General features: G+C 43.1%; 2 protein-coding genes across 3 annotated transcripts in view; one reads left to right on the top strand and one right to left on the bottom strand.

Annotated features, from left to right (window-relative positions):
- Positions 1-37: 37 nt before the first annotated feature.
- Positions 38-6063, bottom strand: dtnbp1a (dystrobrevin binding protein 1a). Of its 2 annotated transcripts, XM_079748253.1 has the most exons (10): positions 5766-6063; positions 5141-5188; positions 4893-4943; positions 4277-4337; positions 3634-3766; positions 3169-3301; positions 3049-3071; positions 2541-2687; positions 2283-2417; positions 40-933 (listed from the first exon to the last, which is right to left on the bottom strand). In XM_079748253.1, exons 1-10 carry the CDS (start codon positions 5819-5821, stop codon positions 659-661), a joined length of 1062 nt encoding a protein of 353 aa, XP_079604379.1. In that variant the 5' UTR covers positions 5822-6063; the 3' UTR covers positions 40-658. The 2 variants fall into 2 exon arrangements, with proteins under 2 accessions (XP_079604380.1, XP_079604379.1); XM_079748254.1 differs by lacking the exons at positions 4277-4337; positions 5766-6063 and having other exon boundaries at positions 38-933; positions 5141-5183.
- Positions 6064-7378: 1315 nt separating this feature from the next.
- fcgbp (Fc gamma binding protein) overlaps positions 7379-26186 on the top strand; it is a 25841-nt gene continuing 7033 nt past the window's right edge. Inside the window, exons 1-29 of the mRNA XM_079748117.1 lie at positions 7379-7435; positions 7900-7950; positions 8596-8720; positions 9062-9708; positions 9839-10272; positions 10610-10773; positions 11245-11421; positions 11716-11941; positions 12140-12385; positions 12987-13088; positions 13357-13504; positions 13861-13981; positions 14452-14787; positions 16234-16405; positions 16661-16758; positions 16841-16971; positions 17278-17447; positions 18861-19075; positions 19352-19540; positions 19702-19890; positions 20009-20448; positions 20804-20919; positions 21525-21721; positions 21913-22051; positions 22421-22603; positions 23144-23289; positions 23515-23858; positions 25308-25531; positions 25884-26025. Coding sequence (XP_079604243.1) covers positions 7905-7950; positions 8596-8720; positions 9062-9708; positions 9839-10272; positions 10610-10773; positions 11245-11421; positions 11716-11941; positions 12140-12385; positions 12987-13088; positions 13357-13504; positions 13861-13981; positions 14452-14787; positions 16234-16405; positions 16661-16758; positions 16841-16971; positions 17278-17447; positions 18861-19075; positions 19352-19540; positions 19702-19890; positions 20009-20448; positions 20804-20919; positions 21525-21721; positions 21913-22051; positions 22421-22603; positions 23144-23289; positions 23515-23858; positions 25308-25531; positions 25884-26025 — 5867 coding nt within the window. The 5' untranslated portion in view covers positions 7379-7435; positions 7900-7904. The remainder of the gene's footprint in view (positions 7436-7899; positions 7951-8595; positions 8721-9061; positions 9709-9838; positions 10273-10609; positions 10774-11244; positions 11422-11715; positions 11942-12139; positions 12386-12986; positions 13089-13356; positions 13505-13860; positions 13982-14451; positions 14788-16233; positions 16406-16660; positions 16759-16840; positions 16972-17277; positions 17448-18860; positions 19076-19351; positions 19541-19701; positions 19891-20008; positions 20449-20803; positions 20920-21524; positions 21722-21912; positions 22052-22420; positions 22604-23143; positions 23290-23514; positions 23859-25307; positions 25532-25883; positions 26026-26186) is intronic.

Here is a 26186-nt window from a genome sequence, read left to right as displayed (position 1 = left end):
TTTTGGTTCATGCTCTAACAGGGCATGTGCTTTTAGTGGTGCTACAGCATACATATGGGAAGACATTTTATACATATGTGGATTATGTAATTATCATTTGCTTATCCCGAGAGTCGATAACTGTCCATATGTTTTGCTATGGTAATAGAAAATGCTATTAGACACTAGGCAAGCCCAAGCAGGTTACAACATAAACATAAATATTATCAGCAGTTTATTTTCTGAACCCCTCTCAAACACACACACACACACACAGCATCAGGGGTTATTGAAGTTATTTAATAATAAAACAGCCATTCATCTCAGATAAGCAGAGCTCCATATCCTCCATGCTCTAGATAGAGAGCAGTAGTAGGTGGTTTGCAAAATATTTAGCTTGGATTTCCAAGACCAGAAATCAACTGATGTGGAGTTCGGTGACAAAATGTTGTGATGCTTGCAAAATGGCCACATCTAACAGAATAACTACAAACGTTAATGCTTGTTAAGTGTTTTCTCATTTATACTGCACTTAAGGATGCAAGCGTTTTTCTTTAGAGGCTTTCAATTCAGTGTACCTTCAGTCTAGCATGATTTTTCTCTTTGAGGGATTTTAGTCTGTAGCGGGCAGCAGACCCACACACGGAATAACCTTTAAGTTGCTTGGGTCTCCAATACCCTAACCAGTGGTTGCATCACCACCAGAGTCACTTTCATCAGAGCTCCTTGGCAAACCATCCTCTGGCAGAACAGCCAACAATGTGTCTGCCTGAATGTCCTCCTCGTCTGATTGGACCAGAGGGATGTCCTCATCCGATTGGACCGGAGGGACGCTGCTGCCCTCGCTGCCAGACTCCTCGCTGAGCCTGGACTCCTCATCCGGCTCATTGGCAGGATGGGCGTGGCCGGTGGAGACCCTCAGAGACTCTGAAGACCAGGAATCAATGTCTGGTCCTGTTCACACCAGGGAAGAAGAGTTAGAGCACCCGACCCCACTACATCGATGTTCACAGGTCAGGACAGAAAGGAGAAAATATTCACCTTATTTATCGTTAGTAAATCTATGCAAGACAACCAGAAAATGCCTAATTATATAATAAAAAATATGATAAATATACAAAATGATCCTCCTCTTATATAATTATTATATTTTTAACTTGAGCCCCCCAGCATTTAATTCAATCAATGATAGCAATCCCGTGAAGGGCATTGAAAGTATTGAAAGAAATGCTCAGTCTGATTAAAAACCTGGACAGAGGGAGCGCTTGGAGTGAGCCGCCACGAGCATCCATAGACTAGAGGCTACCGAGCTAGTGCTGGGAGTGAGCCACTACGACCTTCCATAGACCAGAAGCTACTGAGCTATTGCTGGGAGTGAGCCACTACGGCCTTCCATAGACTAGAGGCTACCGAGCTAGTGCTGGGAGTGAGCCACTACGACCTTCCATAGACCAGAAGCTACTTAGCTAGTGCTGGGAGTGAGCCACTACGACCTTCCATAGACTAGAGGCTACCGAGCTATTGCTGGGAGAGAGCCACTACGACCTTCCATAGACTAGAGGCTACCGAGCTAGTGCTGGGAGAGAGCCACTACGACCTTCCATAGACTAGAGGCTACCGAGCTAGTGCTGGGAGTGAGCCACTACAACCTTCCATAGACCAGAAGCTACTGAGCTAATGCTGGGAGTGACCCGCTATGACCTTCCATAGACCAGAAGCTACTGAGCTATTGCTGGGAGTGAGCCACTACGACCTTCCATAGACCAGAAGGTACTGAGCTAATGCTGGGAGTGAGCCACTACGACCTTCCATAGACTAGAGGCTACCGAGCTAGTGCTGGGAGTGAGCCACTACGACCTTCCATAGACCAGACGGTACTGAGCTAATGCTGGGAGTGAGCCGCTACGACCTTCCATAGACCAGAAGGTACTGAGCTTGCAGGTGCCTGTAGGACCGCCATGGTTTCTGGGTAGTGTAATTATCTATCACACACTACGGAAAATAATCAATACAATCATTTAAAAATGCATTGGTGTGTACATTTTGCAATTTCTATAGCCTTTACGGCAACATTAAGTTCCTTAAATACATTACATCCTCATAAAAAGGTGACTTCAATCTTTGCTATGAGAGAATTCAAGCCATCCGGTAGGGCATCCGGGAGGGATGCGCCTACCCAGCTCCATGCTTCACGGTACGCAAGTGAAGCATACTGTGAATCATAAAACACACACACACACTGGTAAAAAAAACAGGGAAACACCCTAACACGGACATTAGAATCAACAAGAGGGTGGGCTAACCAGAGGTCAGGGAGGATGTGCTGCTGCGGGCGTCGTTGGAGCTTGAATTGAGGAAGTCGTCGAGAGCCTCCAGGTCTGACGTGTCGGTCACCAGCAGCTGATCCAGAGCACAAACCTGGCCGCCACTGACCTCCTCTGTACAAAAGGATGCACAAGCACGGATGTGTTAACAATACCACAACCTTGATGGGCTTGTCTGTGTCTGTGACTTGAGGGTTGCGATCCTCTTCCCAGGCGAGCTCTCAGTCTGAACCTCACCCTGGAGCTGCAGGTACCCCGTGGACAGGTAGCGCTGCATGTCGTGTTTGAACGCTTCCTCGTGGATCCTCTGCTGCTCCTTCAGCTTGAGCTGCGCGGCCTGCTCCAGCTCTGCCACCTTCCGGGCGTGGTCGGAGTCCAGCTCCTCTGGAAGAACATGGAAAACCATTTGGAGCGGTCGCTCTCAACGGCCTTCATCCCAGTTTACACTGGGCCTGATGGTTGGACCGTGAGAACAGGACAGCTAAAAGCGGTGACACTCCAATTACTCCAAGCGGTTTTATATCATATTTATTTGTTATTTTATCCCAGGGCAGGGATCACCTTTCAACGATTTTAATGCTAAAGTCATGTCGGTTTGGTTTCGGACACAATGCTGCCACACTTCTCTCATGCCGGTTCAAAATGTTGCCCGGTTCAAGCTTTAGCCCATAACCCATTATAAATAATAGAAAGAAATTGGTACACATTTCTATGCAGGTCGCAATACTCATGATTGACATCTCACCTTTCAGTGCCTCCAGCTCTTTTCTATTAAAAAACAAACACATGGTAGAAGTTGTTATATATTATATTTTGTACTGAATTGAACTGCTCTTCTCACCTCAATTATTTATTTAGACAGTACCTTTTCTTTTTCTTATATTTCTCCAGCTGGTTAATGTGATGTTGTTTAAATCTCTGCTGGTCACATTGAGAGCACAGGGTGTCAAGGTAGGCAAGCCTGCTCTCCATTTCTTCAAAGTCTGCTTCTAAATGTGCTGTAGACAGAAGAAAAGACACAAGTGGCCATCTTTATAAAGATTTGAGCTACAACATAGTAAGAGACGTTTATTCTCAGAATCTTGCTCTCTTTACAATGGTCAGATCTTACCTACATAACACACCTTTAAGATATTCATATTTCATGATAATTATTCAATATTAGCCTCATATCTCACACTTTTGAATACTTCATAACTCTGATGAGAAACTCACTGAGGTGTTTGAAAACGGGCTTGTCAATTCCTTCTGATTCCTCAAATTTGACAAAAATATTGCCTCACCTGCAAAGGGCAGGTGATGAATAACAGGCTCCCTTTTTTTAGCTTACCTATCCTTCCTGAAGCCGTCTCTAATTGGTCAATGAAGCCTGGAAGACCCACGATCTGCTCCTGCATCTGTGACATTGCTGTTCTCCTCCTCTCCCAGTGAGCTGACAGCATAACCACATCCCCATCCAGAGCCTGGGAGACAGGGAGAGGTGCATACTGATCATAACCCCAATTTACCTCAACCACGATAGTACGGCTTTAAATGCATCCTGGAAAATGCACTTCAAAAAGGAGATCACAAGGATTTCTTTCAATAAAACAATAAAAGGGGAAACTAAGAGCACACATTCGCCTGTTTAGGGTCAACATTATAACATTATTATGTAGGAAACAAAAAATGAAGTATGACTCCCCATCATCAATTGAGGTTTGGAGTTAAACAAACCAAGTGGAATGTTGGTTTAACCAAGGGTGCAAATACGTTTGCAAAATTCAGCAGCACTTGAAACCTAAAACAGCTTGGGATTGCTTAAACAACAACAAAGACCTGATGGATAACATTACAATAAGGCTCAGGCCAATTTGGACCTAGATCTAGTTTTGCAAATTACCAGTTCTTTAAATTTTATGCTTAAAATGTATACACCCTTAAACATCTTGACACAACCATAAGAGACCATAAGAGAGAGTGATAACCCAAACCTCTGCATTCTGAGCACAGTCCTTGGTTCTTCTATGGAGGATTACCCAGTTCTCCTCATACCTACACAAAGACACACATTCATTACGTAATAATAATTAAGATGCAGTTTAATTTGAAAGCAAGATGTTATTTGATGAAACAATGGTAATGGTAATGTTTGTTAATGGCGGTTTATTTGGAAATATAACCTGGCAACCTGGCAGGTCAGGGTGACTGACAAAGCTCCTTCCCAAACAATGCAGAAGACTGTCGTTTTGGATAGATACTGTCACTAATAACTTCAATGCAAATCACAAATTTCTTGCTATCAATTACCAGACATATCTACGCTGCTCTGAAGGCCAAATGGGGTACATCCCAACACTCAAGCAGATTGGGAACCTATAAAATATAATAAAACTAGAAGGTGGTAATAGCTGCCTCATTAACAGCCAAATGATGATACAACAATACACATACATTAGTTACTCTCTCTGTTCATAGTCCACAGCCTGCTTTGCATCCTCAAGTTTTGTTCGCCATTAATTTTAGGCACAGTAACGCAAATTTGAAGCGTCCCCATATTCTTTCAAACATCCAATCCAACAGTAAGAGAAAGTGTCCTTCAACAATTACCTGTTCAGAAGCTCTAATCCAGCAATAAACTGAGGAGGGAACTCCTGGAATCTAAGGACATTTACAAAGAAATAAAGTGTCGACATTTACACAGAAATAAGCGACTGGGTGAAATATTGTGTCTGCTAATCACGGCATATTTGTGATATTCTGTTGGCCCATGTCAACACTCAAAAGGAGCAAATACATCTATATATACATATATAAACATCTATATATAAACATCTATATATATATAACGGGCATACCTGGGTCTTCTCTTGACGTCTTTCGACCTGTCGCCCAAAGTCTTGATTCTTAAAAAGCGAGGGTGAAAACAACAAGGTTGATTATTTTACCTTCCATCAGACACTGCCGTAATATTTAAAACAGGCGAGTGGTTCAATTATAAATAAATGAGGACTAAATCTTCTTCAGAATAATTAAAGAAAAATACAGAGCAAAAACAATTATCTTGGATCTGATAAACAAGTATGTAATTTACTGGTCACAATACCAGATTAAGGAATTTATCATGTGTCCTGATAAAATTCTTTTTTTTTGTAATGTTTTATCACTTTGAACGTTTTTCATGCAGAGCCCAGGAACCCAAGAATCACATGCTGAAATCCAGCATGTGACTAGCATCACATGAGAGCAGTTAAACAAGCTGTAGGGTTTACTCTAGTCATACTATAACAACATACACTATTGATGACCGGGAAGTACGGCGTACTATCAACATACACACCGTTACAGATCATAAAACGGGCTGTTCTTAGGCTGACACACCGTGTATGTCTAAACATCCTTTGCAGCCTTCTTTTTTTTTTTTCTTTAATCAAACGAGTTGTCTTTGGAAGGCGAAGACGTGGGAGCGAATGAGTTCCTTACCCGGACGTTAAATCCTGCTGCACCGTGTGAAGGCGCTCGCGGAAATTCCCCAACATATCCTCCCCGTTTGTGAAACACGTCTGAGTTAATGGAACCAGTAACAAGTACACACTACTGAATTACTGGAACAACCCCAACCTAAGGCTACACATCAGCCAGTTTAAATGTCGGCTGACGATGAGGTTTTGGTCGTATAGAAGCAATGTCGAAGAGCATTCTGTACTGTCCAACCAGAGTCACGTTAGAGCAAGACAAGGCGACACAAAAACGTTGTGTATGTGTGTGTTGTTTACACCGCGGCGTCAATTCGCCAGTCCAAAATGGCTTCTTCTTCTTCATCGTTAATCTTGGGAAGGCTAAGCATCGCTAGTGCATTGCTGCCCTCTATCGTTTCAATAAGTAACAACTAAGGCCCCGTTTACACGAGGACGCTTGCGGGTATAAACGACAAAATATTTTATCGGAAGTGCCTTTCGTTTAGACGGTGACGGCTTTGTTGGGGCTTAAAAACGCAAAAATCTGAAACCAACCGTCCAGAGTGGAAAATTAAATACGCTCCGCCGTATAATTTCCGTATACACTGCCAAGACGCAAAACTCTCTCTCTCTCTCTCTCTCTCTCTCTCTCTCTCTCTCTCTCTCTCTCTCTCTCTCTCTCTCTCTCTCTTTCTCTCTCTCTCTCTCTCTCTCTATATATATATATATTATAGCCTATATGTCTACTGCACTTTACACAACGTGTTGATGTAGGCAACCGACTGGGCCTTGTGTACACCACAGTTAGTCGCAAAAGCAACTAGGGGACCAAAAAACCCTCAAGCAGTTACGTCCGTTTTACATCAAGAATCTTGATGCCAGCTACTAATATTCCATTTCTCCAATATTCCTCAGCCTAATTCCTTTCAACGTAGCCTACCTTATTTAACCCCTCTTACTTTTTCATCAGTTCAACTGTAGTTATTGTACATTCATTCATCAGTTAGAAATAGATCGTTTCAACGTAGCCTACCTTATTTAACCCCTCTTACTTTTTCATCAGAACAACTGTAGTTATTGTAGGCGTTGGTTACAGCAGAGTTAAATGAAGCATACCTGGCTACACCTAACTATTTGGCACATGAAGACGATGGCGGGAGGCATTGTCTATAGGTTTAGGGCTTATATGTATCCAACTCAAATTTCCTTTACACGCATTAGCAGCGAATGATTCATAATTATTCTGAATATCCTCTATTATTCCGTGTGTGTGTGTGTGTGTGTGTGTGTGTGTGTGTGTGTGTGTGTGTGTGTGTGTGTGTGTGTGTGTGTGTGTGTGTGTGTGTGTGCATGCATGCCTGCTTGCCCACCTGCCTGCTTGTATGCACGTGTGCATATATGTGTGTGTGTGTGTGTGTGTGTGTGTGTGTGTGTGTGTGTGTGTGTGTGTGTGTGTGTGTGTGTGTGCGTGCGTGTGTGTGCGTGTTGGATATGATATGAAATGAGCAGAAGAAAGAAAACAATGTTAATTTGCAGAGGTGGCACTTCAACAAACGATGTTCAATTCAATATGCTTTTCATCCGCCCAGAAATAAGGAGGGACGTGTTCTTCCTTCATTCCCTTCCCTCTATTCTCACCACAGATATAAACCACCCATTGTGCACATTAACCCTAATCTGTCCTTCGCAGTCAAGGTAAAGTATAGGCGCTTGATGGGATAACTGGGTACTTATTTTATTATAAGTGTTAATTTTAAAGTGAGATGCAATAACCTTTATAGCTAGAGCTAACACATTATATATTAGTTTTGATTTGCTGGCTTGTAATTAATGAATCCATTGCTAATCTTTTGATGTTGAAATTACATCACAACAAATATACTATTTTCTACCTTTATTTATATACTTGATATATATATATATATATATATATATATATTTGTAATTTAATAATTTATGACCAATATCTATGGTTAGTGGTAGGTCTGTGGTAGTTATTTTTATCTTTTAATTTTCATCATATTGCATTTTTATCTGTTTAATAATCATATAAATTTGTGTATTGTAGCATATGTGCCGTTCTTTTTGTGGGTTAAATATATTTCAGTTTTTTGATTTTATTTTCGTGTGCATTTCCTTTTGTATTTCTCTGCTAGCAGAAGCCATGAGGTCTCTCGTGCTGTATGCAGGTGTTGCGGCACTGCTGGCAGGTAGGCTTATACATGAAACCGTCCATGATTGTGGTGAATGGCTCCAAGATGATAGACCATTTCAAATATGCTGCACAGTAGCCCAGTTTCTAGTTCAGATCTGAGGACGAGGCAAACTTGTAATTTGAATCTAAACTTAATCTAAATTAAAGTGTGGCTGTAGAATAATTTTGATATTCAACCCTTTTTGGGATAAGGGTAATAAATGTATCATTAGGAATTTTTAACAGTACTTAATGCGGTATTAAGCATGAACTAACAGCTAATTAATATACAAAAACCTATCCATAACCCACTACCCCCACTAAGCCCTGTGCTATATAATAATGCTCATAACTGCGTTGACTAACGTTAATTAATGGCACGGTAATGTGCCCTGGTTGTAAGGTTGAACATATATGGTAGATATCTGTTATTGTGTGCATTAGGACTGTAGTTGGCTCATTTGGATATGTATGTAGGGGATCATGTACATCAAGCCGGTCATTATCACAAAAATGAACGCATTTCCAACTGTGTAACAGAGTATTTTTTATATACTGTTGATATGTTTTGAGTCAATTATTGATTTATTTAGAATTGTCAAACAAACAATGCTTCGAAATGTATATACAAACATTCTCATATCTCTATTCTCACCTTAAGTGAGCCACGGTTGTTCAACGGGACGAGACTTCATTGCAACATTTCTTCCAAACTACCCCTCGAAGAACCAAAAGCTCCAATTAGTTCTTACGGCCAGAGAATCAGAAGCCACGGTCGTCATTGAGGTGTGTGCATGGTTTGCTCCTCATCAAGGATGCTTGATTAAGAATTGTTCGTTCATTGCTTCATATGGCATGCCAGAGAGAGAAAATAGGGTGAACATTTATTAGCTATTGAAGACAACATGAAATAGAATTCATTGTTTATTTTACTTCCATAATATAACATATCTCCAAGTAAAACGGGATTTCAGAGAGGGTCAAACTGCAGGACATGTACATTTTTGGGTTTGTTCTTCAGGATTCGATTGGGTTGTGTAAAAATGAGAAAAAACATATTGCCAGTTATTATAAGAAGAAGACAATACAGGCCAAAGAATAATAGCAAGTATAACTTACACCTGCAGGTTGGTTCCCTGAAGTTCTCCAGTCGGCTGACTCTGTCTCCAGGGGAAACCCGCTGGGTGTCTGTCCCACCAGGAGCAGAGCTCAAGCAGCCCTACAACCCTCCATCCTCAGCGGTTCACATCTCCTCCACCGCCGATATCTCTGTGGTCGCCTTCAACCGCCAAGACTACTCCAGCGACGGCGCAGTGGTCACCCCTACAGACCAGCTGGGTGTGGAATACAGGGTGTTCACCCCAGACGGAGGCCCTTTAGAAAAGCAACTGGCTGTCGTCAATGGCAACAGTCCCAACACGGTCACTTTTTGGCCCACAAAGAACGTGAAGGCCAAAGGGTTTGGTTTATTGAAAGGCGGGAAGGAAACCACCATTGCCTTGAAACCCTATGAAACCTTCCTGGTTCAAAGCGATTCCACTCTGACAGGCATGCAGATTAAATCACAGAAGCCTATGGCGATATTTTCTGGGCACAAGTGTTATGGTTATCCTTGTGACCACTTGTTTAAACAACTTCCACCGGTGAGCGAGCTGGGTAGAGAATACATGGTTCCCCCTGGCATGAATAGTCCGGCGCAATCCTCGGTTCATGTTGTTACAACTGAGGACAACACAGAGGTGTTTGTGCACAATGGGAAAGGCACAAAAAAAAGGTTAAGATGATGAGTATATGCATTATTATTTTTGGCAGCTGCACCTTGTAAACCATTAGTATTCATTTCATGTAATACTTTTCTTAATACTGCTTCATTCATTGTTTTCTACTCCCTATAAAATAATCAGAAAACTGAAGAAAGCTGGGGAGGCCATTTCTGAGTCGGTCACGCCCAACCAACCATTGTTGGTGACGGGCAACAAGAAGCTATTGGTGGTATTCCTGAGCACCAATAAACCCCATGACACCATCATGCTAGTGCTGCGTTCTTCAGACAGGCTCGCTAGTACCTGGTCACTGGAGACCGTGGATAAGATGAGTAGCACCGCGGTAATCCTCTCAGAGCGGGAGGGTCACGACAGTGTCAAGATGTGCATGAAGTCCAGCTGTAGCTCCCCCGTGTGGAGTAAGCACCAGGCAGGAGCCACGTGGGTATGGGCAAGGGTGACCCTGGGGAAAGGGCAGAACCATGTGATATTGGACGGGGATTCTGACATGATGGTGTACGTTTACGGGGGAGCACATCGCGAAGGATATGCAACCGCTGGAGTCTGTTCTGAGGGTAAGTGCACATGTAACTGAGGCGGTCTGTGACCATGCATTCAGACAGCCAAGGGGGCGAACACCCACTGGAAGGCACAACTGAAGGAAAACCCATCACTTTGGTTGCCTTTCCTCATTACTCACTTCCATCATTCATGTGTCTACGTAGGAGTTGTAGGTTTTCTGTTGCTTTGTATATCCCCTTTCAAACTGCCAGGCTCCTGCCAGATTAGGCAGGCCATTGTTGAGAGGTGTGTGAATTTGCTTGTGAATTTGTTTACGTTTGTCCAGCTTACAGAACATTTGGAACTGTGTTGATGAAACCCATTTGACATGCTCTGTTGTTTCTGCTGCAGCCCCCCCCACTGTTGCACCCCCGCTAGATCCTTGTGACGGCGTCTCATGCCGAGAGAAGGAAGTTTGCGCAAAGGGTTCATGTGTCCATGTCTCCACGGCAACATGCCAGGCGTTAGGTGACCCCCACTACAAGACTTTTGATGGGCGTCGTTTTGACTTCCAGGTATGAGGTGACTTACATTAAGCAGTATGTATCAAATCTTTATTCATTATGGTCGGGCGGCACGTGGCTCAGCAGGTGAAGAAGGGAATCTGGCAACCGGAAGGTTGCTGGTTCACTCCTCTCTTCCCCAAAGCCGAGTGTTGAGGTGTCCCTGAGCAAGACTCACCCTGCTCCTGACGATGGGTGTTCAGCACTAGTTGTAAAGAGTTATGGGTGGCCACAGGTTACAAAAGCACTCTGTAATGCAGTCCATTTACCATTTATATTTTTGCTAAAATAGTTCCTTCCTAGCTTAAATTAAATTATAGAATTGCTATCATATGAATGATCTGATTTTGCACTAAGAAGAAACAAAATACAAAATATATCTCTAAGTCTATGCCTGTATACAATGTTTGTGTTTCATGTCAGTCATATATAGGCCTACCTCATGCTTAAAGTTTATGCTGAGACTTTTGTCGTTCCCCCCAGGGTACCTGCACCTACATTATGACGACAGTCGCTAAAGCAGACAAAGACCTGACGCCCTTCACTGTTACAACCAAGAACGATCATCGTGGTAACAGTAGGGTGTCCTTTGTGAGGACTGTGGGCGTTAACGTCTACGACCTTAATGTAATCATAAGCAGACACAGGGGACGAGTCAAGGTAATTTATATTCTCCTCCCTTCTATTCAAACAGTTTCTTTGATAAACCAAAAAAATAATTGTTTAATTCTATACGTTGTGTGCTGAGCACACAACGTAATGCCAATCATGTGTCACTGAGAGCAAGATGCCATGCCTCAGTTTAAACTGTGGCCATTGTAAAAAAGCAAGAATTCAGTTTAACACTGTAGCATAATGCATTTCAACCCTTAGATGACAGATAACCCAGATGAATAATCAAGCAGGTCTAACTGTTAGTGAAATTATATTCTATTGGTTTTATTTAACCTCCAGGTGAATGGAGAGCTAGTCAACCTACCAGTGAGTTTGTCTGGCGGTCGAGTCTCAGTGAAACAGCGCGGACAATATGCGGTGCTCACCACGGACTTCGGCCTGACCGTCAGATACAACTGGAACACGAGACTGTACATCTCAGTGCCCTCGTCCTACTACAAGCATCTCGGGGGCCTTTGTGGGAACTACAATGGGGATGGAAGAGACGACCTGCCAACACAAGGGGGTAAGGAAACGAGGAGAAGAAAATACTTTTTTTAAGTTTTGAAGTTAAGTTAATTACTAAGTAAATTCAAACATATGATAAAATTAATAAATGGGGATATGGCTAAATAAATCGTTACGTTGAAAAGGGCCACAACAGTTTGCAAGAAGCAATATTGTGTTCTCTTTACGATCTCTTAAAACAATGTTTACCCTTAAGGCGCTAGTGTATCCAGTGTTCTCAAGATGATCAGTTCCTGGAAGGTGAAAGACATGGACCCCTTCTGTCGGGATAGCTGTAGCGGGAAATGCCCCTATTGTTCTGAGAAGAAGAAACAACGCTACCTCAAACCAAAACACTGTGGACTCCTTAACAAACAAGACGGGCCATTTGCTGTCTGTCACAAAACAATAAACCCTGAAATGTACAGCGCCAATTGTGTGTACGATGTGTGCACCAATCAAGGTAAGATAAATGTATCCAAATTAATTTCAGACTATTTCTAGCTGCTAAAACTGCCAAATCAGATGGTAGCTACAGAATGGTACTGCAGATGATTATATTACGCTAATAGCGTTATTGTCCACAACAGTTTTGTTAGAATGAGCCAAATGCAAAGGATCATTCATAACAGTATTACGGATGTAATAATCCGCCTGTTTAGATTAGACCCATAGTAAACCAATCAATACATAGACAAAGTATACAAAGAGACAACACCAGGATAATGCTACGTTGGAAGGTATAATCCAGGGCTGTTAAATTGGATTAGTGAGGGATTAAGAACAACACATACACAGTGCACTACAATGTGTATAAAAACTCAGTGAACAGACACATGAAACTCGGTGGCACAGAGGCTCAGTACAATCACAATAAAAGGTAGTAAAAGGTTAGTAAACTGGTTAGCTTTCTGGTGTAATTATATGTATATAAGTCATATGTAATTATTAATTACATTTCTTTTGAGGAGATCCTTTTTGCCGGTTTGGTGTCAAGTCTCTGCTTTGGAATAATGATCTGGGTTAGTAACAGTGTTGAATGTGGTGTCTGCCTGGTTCCCAAGGTGCTAGACACATCCTGTGTGACAATCTGAAGAGCTACAGCGAAGACTGCATGTCTGAGGGAGTCAAAATAAATCCACGGTGGAGGGAGATTGCCAACTGTCGTAAGTCGTGTGTGCTCTATACTTTAAAACAATGTTTATACTTTATAATAATATAATGATGTTCCTAGCAATCCAGGTTTCATAAGCAAAATTGTGATCATTGTTGAGCAATCATTCAATGACTCATCAGCGATACAGACCAAAGCAATCAAGTATTTAGAGAAGCCATTTGCATACCTGGTTACAATATTCTGTTGTCCTTTGTAGTCTGACCATAAAAAAAAAAGTGGCCTGAGGTAAACAGTTGTGTCTACCCCCCTCCCCACAGCCCTCTCGTGCCCAGCAGGGAGTCACTATGAGGCCTGCGGCTCGGCCTGTCCGACATCCTGCACGGAACGAGACACTGAGCAAACATGCAAATCCCCCTGTGTGGAGGGATGCTTCTGTAACAAAGGCTTGGTGCTCAGTGGAGATAGGTAGGGCTACAACATTGAACCTCTAATACTACTACAACACTACTCATAATCACTGTCATCATAACCAGAAGCAGAATGATAACTATCAATCTGTGTCATAACGGGGAGATACATTGATTTGGAATCCACATGTCGTCCATTATTATCCTAAAGGTTTTTGTTTTATTCATAAGAAAGTTAATTCATATCAACGTATTCACTAAAATCAGTGGAACTATTTGGGGAAAAAACATTAGCAATGATTAATCGTACAAAGACAACAACCTTCTAAAGCGGCTTCAAGGTGGTCCACTAATCAGTGGCCCACCTCTGTGACTCCTGTGCGCTTTCTCAAAGTTGACACTTGTGTGGTTCAGATGTATCCCTCAGTCCTCCTGTGGCTGCCAGCAAAAAGGACGATATTACCCACAAGGCAGTGTGTTCTGGGCCGATGAAAAGTGCGGCAGCAAGTGTCACTGTGATGCTAAAAGTGGAAAGGTAGGGCAAGTGTGTGTTAAAGTCTTTAAAGAACAAGGTATCAGGATATTTGTTATTTTGAAAAAACTTGCCACCGCGGCGGACCAATATGAAAGGCAAAACCCTATGCTTGCATTTCGTGTGTTTTGATACCAATACAAAAGTAAGGACCCTCTGGCCCGCTTCGGATGGTTCATGGCTTTGTCAAAACATGACAATGTATAAGGAGGTCAACATAGAATTGTCATGGTTTGAGTAATATAAATAAGCATTGTGTAAAATATTCCATTTGTAATGTAATTCCCACCTTCTGCCCATACCCCATACCAGAACAGAAAATTTCCAATTCTAATGTCAACTGACTCTAACTGAACATAAAGACGTATTTCAAAGGTCCGGGAGATTAGTCTGCAGGGAGATACCAGCACTATGAGAGCACCTTTTTATTTTATTTTTTTGTCATATATACATTTTGTTCATTCTTTCCCCAGATAATCTGCAAACCGGTAGGCTGTAAGCCGAGCGAGCGCTGTTCCCTGAAGGGGGGAATCCGAGACTGCTACCCGCTGTCCTCAGCCACCTGTCAGGGCACCGGAGACCCCCACTACAAAACCTTTGACGGCCGCCGCTACGACTTCCAGGGCACCTGCATCTACGTGCTCTCCCAGACGGTCCAGAGTCCTCTCCTTGACCTCCTGCCCTACCAAGCTCTGGTCCAGAACGAGAACAGGGGCAGGAACAGAGCCGTGGCCTACACCAAGTCCGTTTCCTTGACTGTGTACAACTTCACCATCAGCATGAACAGCGACAACCCGGGAAAAGTGCTGGTAAGAGTCAAGCCTTTTGTCCCTCCACATGTCACACGGCTTAAGGCTTAGTTATGGTTCCACGTTGACGCACCGCAAGGGGGATTATAGACCCATCACGTCCTTGCGGACCCTCCTTGCGTCCACCTGATGAGCGCCTCCCAAAAAGTGTAACCTTGTGTTGAGGCGACGCAGCAGCAAGGAATGTGATTGATCCTCGTAACGTAAATCCAACGTATACCCTACGCAGAACAAAACAGCCTGTGTCGAAGCGACTGCGTGGTCATTGCGTTGCGTCAACGTGGAACCATAACGAAGCCTTTTCTCTCACCCTAGCTATGTTTTATATTCCCAACTAACTCCTTGGGTCGTTGGCCCCTTGGTTGCTCAATGGATACATTTCCTACTAAATGTAGAAATGTACTGCTTTTCAACATGAATGCTATTTGCAGTCTAAGATAACAGTTGATGGATCTCTGTCAGGAAATGCAGGGGTTTTAACGGCAAAAAGAACAGTACATATCAAACTAGAGAAGAAAACCTTTGAACAAATTGGACTGTAATCTATATACCTTTATAAATTAATATGTATGTGTTATACATCTAATCTCTCTTTATAAACTTGGCTATTGCAACCACATTTATTCCTTAAGAAATAGATATTGTTACTAACTAGGGTTGCAAAATTCCGGGAATTTTCAAAGTTGGAAACATTCAATGAGAATTAACAGGAATTAATGGAAATTAACAGGAATTAATGGGAATAAACGGGAATAAACCAGGAATTTACAAAATTGAAGGTTGGCTCTTAACAGGGGACTTAAATATAGTTGGGGAAAATATATTTTAGCGTAATCTTGACTAACACAACCAGATTTCATGCAAGTAAACTTATTATCTTATACTTATTAACTTATATCTATGCTATTTCTCAATCACATTAGCACACTGCTTACTGCAGGGCTATTGAGACCCCCTACATGCACTGTGCATCCTCCATCACACGTGCACTGATGACTTCTAGAACCCTGGACCACACTTTTGAGCCCAGAGCATATTTAACTAAAAATTCATGTTTTTGTTCTTCAATGAAAGAATGAAATTTTTAAAATTGTTAAAGTTCTACTTACAAATAAATCTGCTAAAATGATGTTTTTTAAGTTCTTGTAATCTTTTAATAGTCAATTTATAGTGTTATTTTGCATGGATGTCTACTTATAACAAAAAATATACATATATATTTATGCTTGGAAATGATACAGTTCGATTAAATTACCCTCAATTCCTAGTTAATTCCCATTAATTGCCATAATATTCAGATTTTTAATATTTCCAAAATTCTTCCCAATTTCCCATGGTAATTTACCGGAAAGTTTCCGGAAATTTACCAGAAATGTTCCACCCCTTTGCAACCCTATTACTAACTGACTCCCACCCCTCACTGTCTCCCGGCCTTCTCTCTGTCAGGTGAACAGCCGATCAGTGAACTTGCCCTACACCGCGTTGGAAGGGAAGCTGTTCTTGTTCCGCCAGGGCAGCTTCTGCCTTGTGCAGACACACTTTGGCTTGACTCTGAAGTTCAACTGGAGGAGCCATGTAAGCCTGACGGTGCCTAGCACCTACGCTGGCTCTGTCGAAGGCAAGTGCTGTGTTTGATAAACAACAGTGTAATTCTACCAGGAACGCTTCTAGGCATGTTGAAACTGGAGTTACTTTTAGAGAATTAATAGTGTACTCTGCGTGTGGATGTCCTCTGAATACAATTTCCTTTGAGTCCAAGGTCTTACCTTTCACAGCAACTCTTGATAATAACAATGTGTATACAAATATTGTGTTTGCATCTTGAAATATCCGCAAATAATCCCTGTTAATATCTTCTATTTTGTTTGGACAGGTCTGTGTGGTGATTACAACGGTAAAGCCGGGGATGACCTGCAGAAACCTGACAGGTCCCAGGCCAAAGGCCCTACAGACTTTGGAAACAGCTTCAAGGTAATCCAGGGTTCCTTCGTAGATGTTGAGGCACAGCAACATAAAACCAAAGATCTATGAAGCTCACGTTGTTTTCTTCCAGGTTGGAGGAGACGTGGGGTGCACCAGCGAGTGTCCCGGGGGTAAATGTCCTGTCTGCGAGCCAACACTGGCCATACGTTATCAACAGAAAGACTTCTGCGGGATTATCGGCAACAAGGCAGGACCTTTCAGGTTGGCACATTGTTGTATTTTTAAATACGTTGATGCATCGTTGGGATTTGTAAGACCCAGTATCACAATAACAGATGCATATTTTCTTCCATTTATTATTGAAAAATTGTGTATTCTGACTTTGAACCTTCTTTGGTCGAAAGGCTTACGGTAGTTTAACAGTTTTATGATATTTGCAATGGAATTAGCTAGTAGTGTCCGGAATATAAGGATTCCACGTTCGAACCTTTCTTTGTATTCGTTAAATGTATATCCCTGAATGCGGCTCCTCAGACTCTTTTAATATATTATTTTTTCTTCTTCCAGAAATTGCCACGCTAAGTTCGACCATACCGAGTACCTCAACGATTGTGTATTTGACCTTTGTGCGTACAAGGGCCACATTACTGCCCTGTGCAACAGTCTGACAAGTTACCTGGTAGTTTGTCAAGCAGCCGGCGCTGTGGTGGAGAACTGGAGGACCCAACAATTCTGCCGTAAGAGAAGCGTGAAAAACACAAACTAACAGCCTATAGGTTTTCAGTCTTTGGGCCCTATCTTGCATCCGGCGCAATTGACTTTCTACACTGACGCATGTGTCATTGCTAGTTTGCAACTGGCGCAGAACGTTCTTTCCCCTCCACCGCCACGGGTCGGTAAATTAGGGACTGATCTTGTGCCCCAAGGAGCGGTCCGGCGAAAGGAGGAGGCGTGTTCTGGCGCAAACGTTCCCTGGTGCTATTTTGCAGTTTCAGAAAACAATTCTGCCGACAACCAGGAAATACCTGGTTTAAAATCAGCGGCGCGTTGTTCAGATGCTATTTTGAGGGCGCATGCATAATGTTGCTTGTGCACCTCACTTAAACACACGCAAACTAAACACGTAACGCATAATACAGTCCATGGCAATGTATATTAATGGGGGGACACATAAATATTAGGAACACAAGTCGATAACGATAATGCATACGGTACTGGTAAGAAACGATTTGTTTTTTAATGTATTGCGTATATCATTAAATAGAACCACAGTTACCGCATATCATATGTGTGTTAAGTGTTCTTTGCCGAAATTCATTTGAGGACTCAGTATTTCTGAAGTTGTGGAAGAAAAAGCTATTCCATGTGTGAATTAGGCCATATTATTTGGCCATAAACTGAGCCATTTGAAATTTGAAATTCATGTGGTCATGCATCTGTCTCATCGGAGACTGCAAACGCTCTGTCAAAATATCAACTCGTCAGATTCAAATGCGCTCATGGCTCTTAAAGGGGATGGGAGATAGCGCTCTCATTGGTTTATTGCACGTTACGCCCAAACCACACTTACGGGTAATTAGACTACTTCAGACCAACCCTTTTTAGATTTGTGCCGGGCGCAAGAGTCATTTATAAAAATAGCAACATCGCCATAGAACCGCCCACAAAGCTACTTGCGCTTGGCGCTTCTCACTTGCGTTTCAGACCGTTAAAATAGGGCCCATTCTCTGCTCCATGTGGTTGACGTTTCGCACAGATCATCTTTGCAAAATGTACCAACAATATCTATCTAACATACAGATTTGATTTTTAAAGAAATTTGACTTTCGGAATGAAATAGTTATCAATGGGTTCGATGGCTGATCATCAAGAGGTGTTCATGAGCAGAACTGTACCTAGAACTACTGTGTCGAGAGCAATAAGCCAGCTGTATAATTGTATTAGTGTGCCTTCAAACAAATGTTTGTCATCGCAAAAAATAATACTGATATAATATGACTGCTTACGGCCCTATTATATTCAAGTTGTTTTTCCATACCGTGATATTTGATACATACAAAAAACTAGACTATTTGCACACTTGACTTCAGACACACATTTAGTACGCACACACATTGTAACGGTTCCTGTGCGGCCCCTCCTCTCCTCAGCCCTCCCCTGTGGGGCCAACAGTCACTACGAAGCGTGTGCCATGCCGTGCCCCCAGACCTGCGACGGCTTCGGACCCGCCGAGGGCTGTGACGTGGAGGCCCCCTGTGGTGAAGGCTGTGTCTGTGACGATGGATTCCTGCTCAGTGATGACAAGTGTGTAGCCGTGGGAGAATGTGGCTGCCAGTACAACGAGCAGTACTACCGCAGTAAACAGGTGAGATATTGATACAATTTCTATGCGCTTGCACGATAGTTATCCTTAGGCCCAACATTTGCGCCGCGGTATTGAACGATCCTAAGCATACCGCAGTTATTATTAAACAGAACAGTAGTAGTATGCAGACGGTAATAGAATTATTAACTAAAAGGAAATCTATTGTTGAAATAGGGGGGGGGGGATTGGGGTTACGATAGCAGAATAGCAGTCAAAAATAAATTACACATTCAAACTGAACCGATGCTCATAGGACGTCCTCTCTCTGTGCTCCAGGTGTTTTATGGTGCGGACTGTGGGAGCAGGTGTGTCTGTCTGGAAGGACAGGTGAAGTGCGATGATTCATTCACCTGCTCAGCCAATGAGAAGTGTGCTCTGGAGTCCGGCTCGTTCTCCTGTGTTCCCAAAACAACCGGGTCTTGCTCTGTGTTCGGGTCTTGCTCAGTGAGGACACTGGACGGACGGGTCAGGAAACTTCCTTTTCTTAGTGCTTAATCCAAACTGACATATGTTGGTTTGGTCCTCCATAGAAAAAAATGTTGTCTGTCAAAATAATATTGCTTGACAGTTGGCATTTTACGCATCGTTTATTTTTTAATTTCTTCTCCCTCCTTCTCCTTTTCCAGTCTTTCCCTCTATGGGGAGAATGTGGCTTCCTTCTATCGGAGGTGGAAGAAAACGCAGGGGTGATTTCGGGCTTCTCTCTGTCAGTACAACAGAGCACCAGTAAAGAAGGTCAAGTCTACCGCAGTGTGACGTTGAAGGCATACAATAATGAGATCACCATGAGGCCTGGGGTTGTCTGGGAAGTCCTGGTATGGTTCCTAGCTTTGGATCTTTCAAATGAAAAAGAAGCCCTTTTTAAATGTTTTTAATTCTACAAATTCAGGTCTCTCAAAATAATTCAAATATATCCATTTTTTATAACCACAGATTGAGGACATCAGAACCAACCTCCCTCTGTCATTGTCTGACGGCAAGATTGAGGTGCATCAGGGTGGCAGTAGCATCATCATAAAGACTGACTTTGGCCTCCACCTGACCTACGACACACTAGCAGGCGTCGTGCTGACGCTCCCGTCCACCTACGGCGGCGTGCTGCACGGCCTGTGTGGCGACTTTAACGGCGATCCATCCGATGACTTCGTGTTGGCCGGACAAACCGGAAAGCCGTCCGTGGGGGACTTCATCGCAGCGTGGACCAGCAAAGACGTGCCCTGCGAGCCGGGATGCAAAGGGCCGACCTGCACCCAAACGGGAGGATCGGGGAACCCCAAAACCAAACACTGCGACATTATTAAATCACCGAAGGGCCCCCTCACAGGGTGCCATGCGGCAGTGCCACCTCTCCCCTACTTTGAGGCTTGTGTCAGGCAAGTCCTATATCCTATGCCCTATGTCCTATGTCCTGTGTCCTATACCATATGTCCAATGTTCAGCATTGCAGAACTAGCATGGACGTTACATGTGAAAACGTTAATTGATAACAATATTGATGACTGATTGAGTCTGACACTTAAAGGACCTATATTATACCACCAGGTTTGAGTCTGCTTAGCCGTTACAAACTTTTTCAAAAATCTGCCTCTTCTGACATCACAAGTGGGCGTGTCCATCTAGATGATTGATGATGTCACTATAGGTACTCTATAGGCTAATAGCTAATCACACTCAAACCTGGAGGTATAATATGTCACCTTTAAAGTAACGAGCTCCCTTTGTCTCCAGTGAGATCAGCCACGGGGGCGGGCAGGACGTGGTGTGTCGGCACATCCAGGACTACGTTTCCATCTGTCAGTCATCGGGGGCCACTGTTGCCGAGTGGAGAGTGGATGGCTTCTGTGGTAAGGGATTCTCCAGCAGGATGTACGCTTCTTTAACGCTGCATTTCTGGAAAGCATACATGATTAACAATGCGTTCTCCTTCAACCACATGGCAAGTTAAATTGTGTTCACGTTGAAAACTTACTTAGTTTGCTGATGCCAATTTATGACCAAATTGTCAACTGATTAGTACATGATGACTGAATTAATATTGACTTCTATGTTATATCTAACCACAAGCTGTTTCATTAGTCATACTACCTCATTTGATTTTGCCCATTTGATTATTGTATTGTATTCCCTGTGATGAGTCACCATCTTACATGTTGTTATTCTTATACACATTCACAAAGAAATAAGGAATTTAAAGTAACTGAAATTTGAACATTTCTGAGACCTTATGGACCTCCTTTAATTTAGATAAATACGTTAGAGTAACTTGTAATTGGTTAGGGTATCAAGCATCAATGAAAAAACATCACAAAGACTAATCCCTTTGATCTCAAGGTCTAATCGGCCCTTGTCGGGGAACCATTCCCCAACTGTCCCAACGTTCAATCCTGTCGCAGTCATGCTCCCGTTACAATCGTTTTGACTCCTGCCTCCCATGGCTCCTCTCCCCCAGTCGCTTCCTGTCCCAGCGGGACTCACTACGAGCTGTGCCCGGACACCTGCACTGCCACATGTGCCCACCTGGCGGCGCCGGGCCCCTGCCCCCGCTGCCACGAGGGCTGCCAGTGTGACGGGGACCTGGTGTTCGACGGGGGCCGCTGTGTGCCCACCGAGCGCTGTGGGTGCTCCGTGGAGGGCCAGTACTACAAGGTGACACCAGCGCCCACCAACTCTGTGTTCTGATCACGCCCGTAGCTATGAGGTCTCCGAGGTCCGCACTTTGGTAACTTTTGTAGAGATAAAAATAAAACCTCAATTACATGAGTTTATCAAACGATAGGGCGTAATCCACACGGCTGTGAGGGATCAGTTAGTTTACGTCGATGTCCTTTGGTATCCAGTCAGGTGAATCCGTCCTGCAAGGGGGCTGCTCAGAGAGATGCGAGTGTGGCGCTGGTATCTTTAAATGCGGCGCTGCCAGCTGTCAGAACGAGGACAAATGTGACGTCAAGGATGGAACCCTGGGTTGTTACCCGATCGGTAAGGCATTTTTTGAGTTCTACCCCCGAATCTCGCACTTTGGTTCACTGTTATTCCCACAATGATTCCTCCTTCTTTCTCTCAACTTCAACTGTTACTTCTTTTAGTACTACAACACACCACAGTACACTATACTATGTAATAATACTATATTATACTTAACTATATTAGCCATCATACTACAATACCACAATAGTATACTGTACTGGACTGTGCAATACTATACAGTACTATACAATGCTATCTATAATGTACTACACTAATACAATACTGTACAACACTATACTATGCTATACACCATACTATCATATAATACACTAAACACCATACTATCCTATACTATACTCTCTCTGTTTCCTTGTGCCCCAGACCCCTGTGCCGGAGCCAGCTGCAGGGTGAAGGAGCACTGTGAGGTGAAGGAGGGCCAGGGGTTATGTGTCCCCGACTCTGAGGCGATGTGCTGGGCATACGGAGACCCCCACTACAGCACCTTCGACGGCTGGTCCTACGGCTTCCAGGGAACCTGCAGCTATGTCCTCGTCAACACCACAGGTTAGCAGTGTCTTGTTATTTTGATAATGAATTTCATTTACATTTAGGGCATTAAGCAGACGCTTTTATCCAAAGAGACTTACAATAAGTGAAATTTTCAGAAGAAAGAGAAACAATAAATCGCTATCAGTACAGTAAAGAGGTTCATAGAAATACGTGCCAATCCCTATTACTATAATTAGGTTAACCCATTCCACGTATACAACAAGATAGTTAGGCAAAGACGCTACACAATGCCAAGTACATCTAACTGTACTTAGTACATCGCTTAGTACATCTCTTTTAAATGCAGAGATGTTGCAAGGCTTTATTTATACGTTTATGTTTGTTTAAACATTGATGTATATTATTTGGCAATATATGTTGTCTGCATATTTGTCATGAAAACATAAGTACTTTCCACATTTGCACAACATTTTCTAAATGAATGATAATAATACAAAAAAAGAGAATAGAAATACATAATCTCAGATTGACCAATCCAGGAGAATCAATGGGGGCCTGCCTCCTGACCGCAGCCTTCATCTGCTGTCCCTCCAGGTAAAGACCCTGACCTCCCGGAGGTGCTGGTGTTGAGTAAGAACGAGCTGAGGGGCAACTCCGTGGGCTCCTTCCTCCGCTCCATCACCGTGGTGCTGCTGGGCCACACCATCGAGATGCCCAGCGGCCTCAGAGGAAGTGTACTGGTAGGACTAGAGTTTTTTAACCAATGGATGACCAAAATGCTTCTAAAATAAACCGTCTACCGTAGCTTTAATGGTCATGGAGATTCTGGCAGGTGACTCAATGGATGCAGGAATATGAATATATTTGTAATGAAATGCTAATTTATTTAATAAATATGAACCATATTATCAAAATGATTTTCCTAATCATTGCCTCACTATGAATACATCATTTTCTCTCCGTAGGTTGACGGTATAAAAGCAGATCTGCCGGTCGACCTGGCAGGAGGCGTCTCCATCACCGAGTCTGGGATCAGAGGAGTCATCAAAACCGACCTAGGAATAGAGATCACTTTCGATTGGTCTACGGTCGCTTCGGTGTCCCTCAGTAGCAGTTACTACGGGAACGTCGGCGGACTCTGCGGCAACTACAACGGCGACAAAGATGACGAACTACACAAAACCGCAGGAACTCCGTACGCAAACGTGACGGACTGGGCTGGTTCGTGGAGTGTGGCGGACGGGGACCCCTTCTGCTACCACCACTGTGAGGGCACGTGTCCACAGTGTTCCCCCGAGGACCAGAAGCGGTACGTTTTGGTGACGCGTTTGAATATATTACCTGGTGGTATATATTATACCCCCAACTGTGAGTGTGATTTCCGTTACAGGCTGGATATATCAGTCTACCAGCCTACCCAGTTGACCGCAGCAAACGTTGCTCATCTATCCGTCACACATCTAGGTGGACACTCCCACTTGAGATGTCGGAAGAGGCCGATATTCAAAACGGCTTGTAACGGCTAATCACACTCACACCTGGTGGTGTAATGTCACATTTAACGCCCCGAATCAAAATCGTACTACTATAATAGCAGGCCTGTCGCACCGAGTAACTTAAGTTACTCAAGTGCGCATGTGCCAAGCGCGAATGCATATATACACCGCAAGCACGCACATGCGCACGAACATACACGGAAACGCACACACATGCGCACACTACACACACACACAAGCACGCGCACACACCGCACGCCAACATAACGGCAGCGACACATACACGGAAGCGCACGCACACACACACACACACACACACACACACACACACACAGGTAAGATGTTTAACGGCTCCGCCATTGGCAAACGCAGGTAAGAACACACACGCCCTCGACAAACTCTCCCAGGTAAGACATTCTGTCTATAGACTATATAAATTGCGATAAAATAAGGGAAGAGACAATTTCTCACCTCGACAAGCAACGGCAGGTCGTTCATTTTGTCATATTAAAACCGTTAAATTCAAACATCGCGCCGACCGGCATATCAACACACAAGTGACGTGATCTTAAAGAGACTGTGTCCTTATAACCAGTGTGTAACACTGTTGTGTTTAAGGCTATAACACAACGAAAACATGTCATTAACACAGTAGGCTATGGTGAATATGTCTTTAGAGCAGTCCACCACAAGACTACACTTTACTCTCCTCCTTGAGCCTCCCGAAATGTCTTTACACTTTGTTGCTCCAACTTAATTTTAATCTTCTCCTTGAGCCTCCCGAAATGTCTTGCGATATTGATATCCCTCTTCCCCCTTGCAGACTGTTTGTTGTTTTATTTTTCTTATGTTTTGTGTGTATGCTATGTGTGACTGTAGGCTACTACTGCCTGTCTTGGCCAGGACACTGGAAGAGATGTTTAATCTCAATGATGATTATTATTTTCAACTAACCAATAGTAGTTGCCTTGCATTTTAAAATGTCAATGCACTTATCAGCCCTGAATAACAGTAAAAACTAATTAATAATTGATTTGCATGCATAGTATACTATACTTTCCATTGAACAATTACCCCTGTTAATTACAACTAGAGGTTGAGCGCACGCAACTCTTATTATAATAATACTGGTGCATGATGGATCTCAAGGTTTTTTATAGATTCACATCTGATATTATTATGTTTGAAAAAGATGTTCAATAATAGGATACAGTTTTCATATGAGATCAAAAGTGAATTCTTCATTGTCACTTTTTTCCTAGGTATACTGGCCATGAGTTTTGCGGCATTGCAGAGGATAAGAAGGGGCCTTTTGCGAGCTGCCATCCTAGTGTGGACATCAAACAGTTTATGTACGACTGCTTGTATGATGTTTGTGTGAACGAGGGGAGACAGGAAGTTCTCTGTGAGGCACTGTCTAGTTATAACGCTGAATGCCAGGCGGCTGGAGTCACCATCTTACTATGGAGAGAATTAGCAAACTGTGGTAAGTTACGGTTACATACACGCATTCACAAACAGCCATTTACCTTATTTTAAGTGGTGATATCAAGGATTTCTGTTCTCTTTGGCGACACCTTTTGGCGATAAGTGGTAAGTGTTACCATCATCCAAAAGATGTAAGATCAGTAACATTCAAAATACCTCATTCAGAGATAGATAGTGCCTCAACAGAGATTTGTTCACACAATAAATCTTCGAGATGGGCCCTTTGACCTCTATATTAATGGATTTGTATACAGCTACACCATTGAATTCTGACAACTACCTGCTGAAAAGGCCTGTAATGAATCTCAAAGTGAACCCACCTCACCGCTGTCCTGTCTGTGTTCCGTCAGCCCTGCCCTGTCCCGTGAACAGCCATTACAAAGAGTGTGGACCAGCATGTCCAGAGACCTGCAGTCCTGCTCCCAACCTGTGCCCCAGGGTCTGCTCAGAAGGCTGCTTCTGCGACCCTGGCTTTGTGCTCAGTGGAGAGAAGTAGGTTGTTCTCCTTTATGAAGGGGACTGATCCTCCTGTAGACCATAGGGAATACCGCTCACTCTCCAATATGAACAATTATTGTTATGATATATATATATATATATATTAGATTGGATTACAAGTACAATCTCATGTAAATTCAAGGCTAGGCTGTTAT

Source organism: Pollachius pollachius, assembly GCF_949987615.1.
Source record: "Pollachius pollachius genome assembly, chromosome: 1".
NCBI lineage: Eukaryota > Metazoa > Chordata > Actinopteri > Gadiformes > Gadidae > Pollachius > Pollachius pollachius.
Note: the sequence above shows the minus strand (reverse complement) of the source record. Positions and strands in the feature narration are given on the sequence as shown.

Excerpts from the sequence above, each read along its gene's own strand:
- dtnbp1a (XM_079748253.1), bottom strand. The coding sequence starts at position 5,821 with ATGTTGGGGAATTTCCGCGAGCGCCTTCACACGGTGCAGCAGGATTTA. Across the intron at positions 4,338-4,892 it reads GGATTAGAGCTTCTGAACAG|GTATGAGGAGAACTGGGTAA; the intron begins GTAATTGTTGAA and ends GTCTTTGTGTAG. Across the intron at positions 3,302-3,633 it reads GACGGCTTCAGGAAGGATAG|CACATTTAGAAGCAGACTTT; the intron begins GTAAGCTAAAAA and ends TTCTGTCTACAG.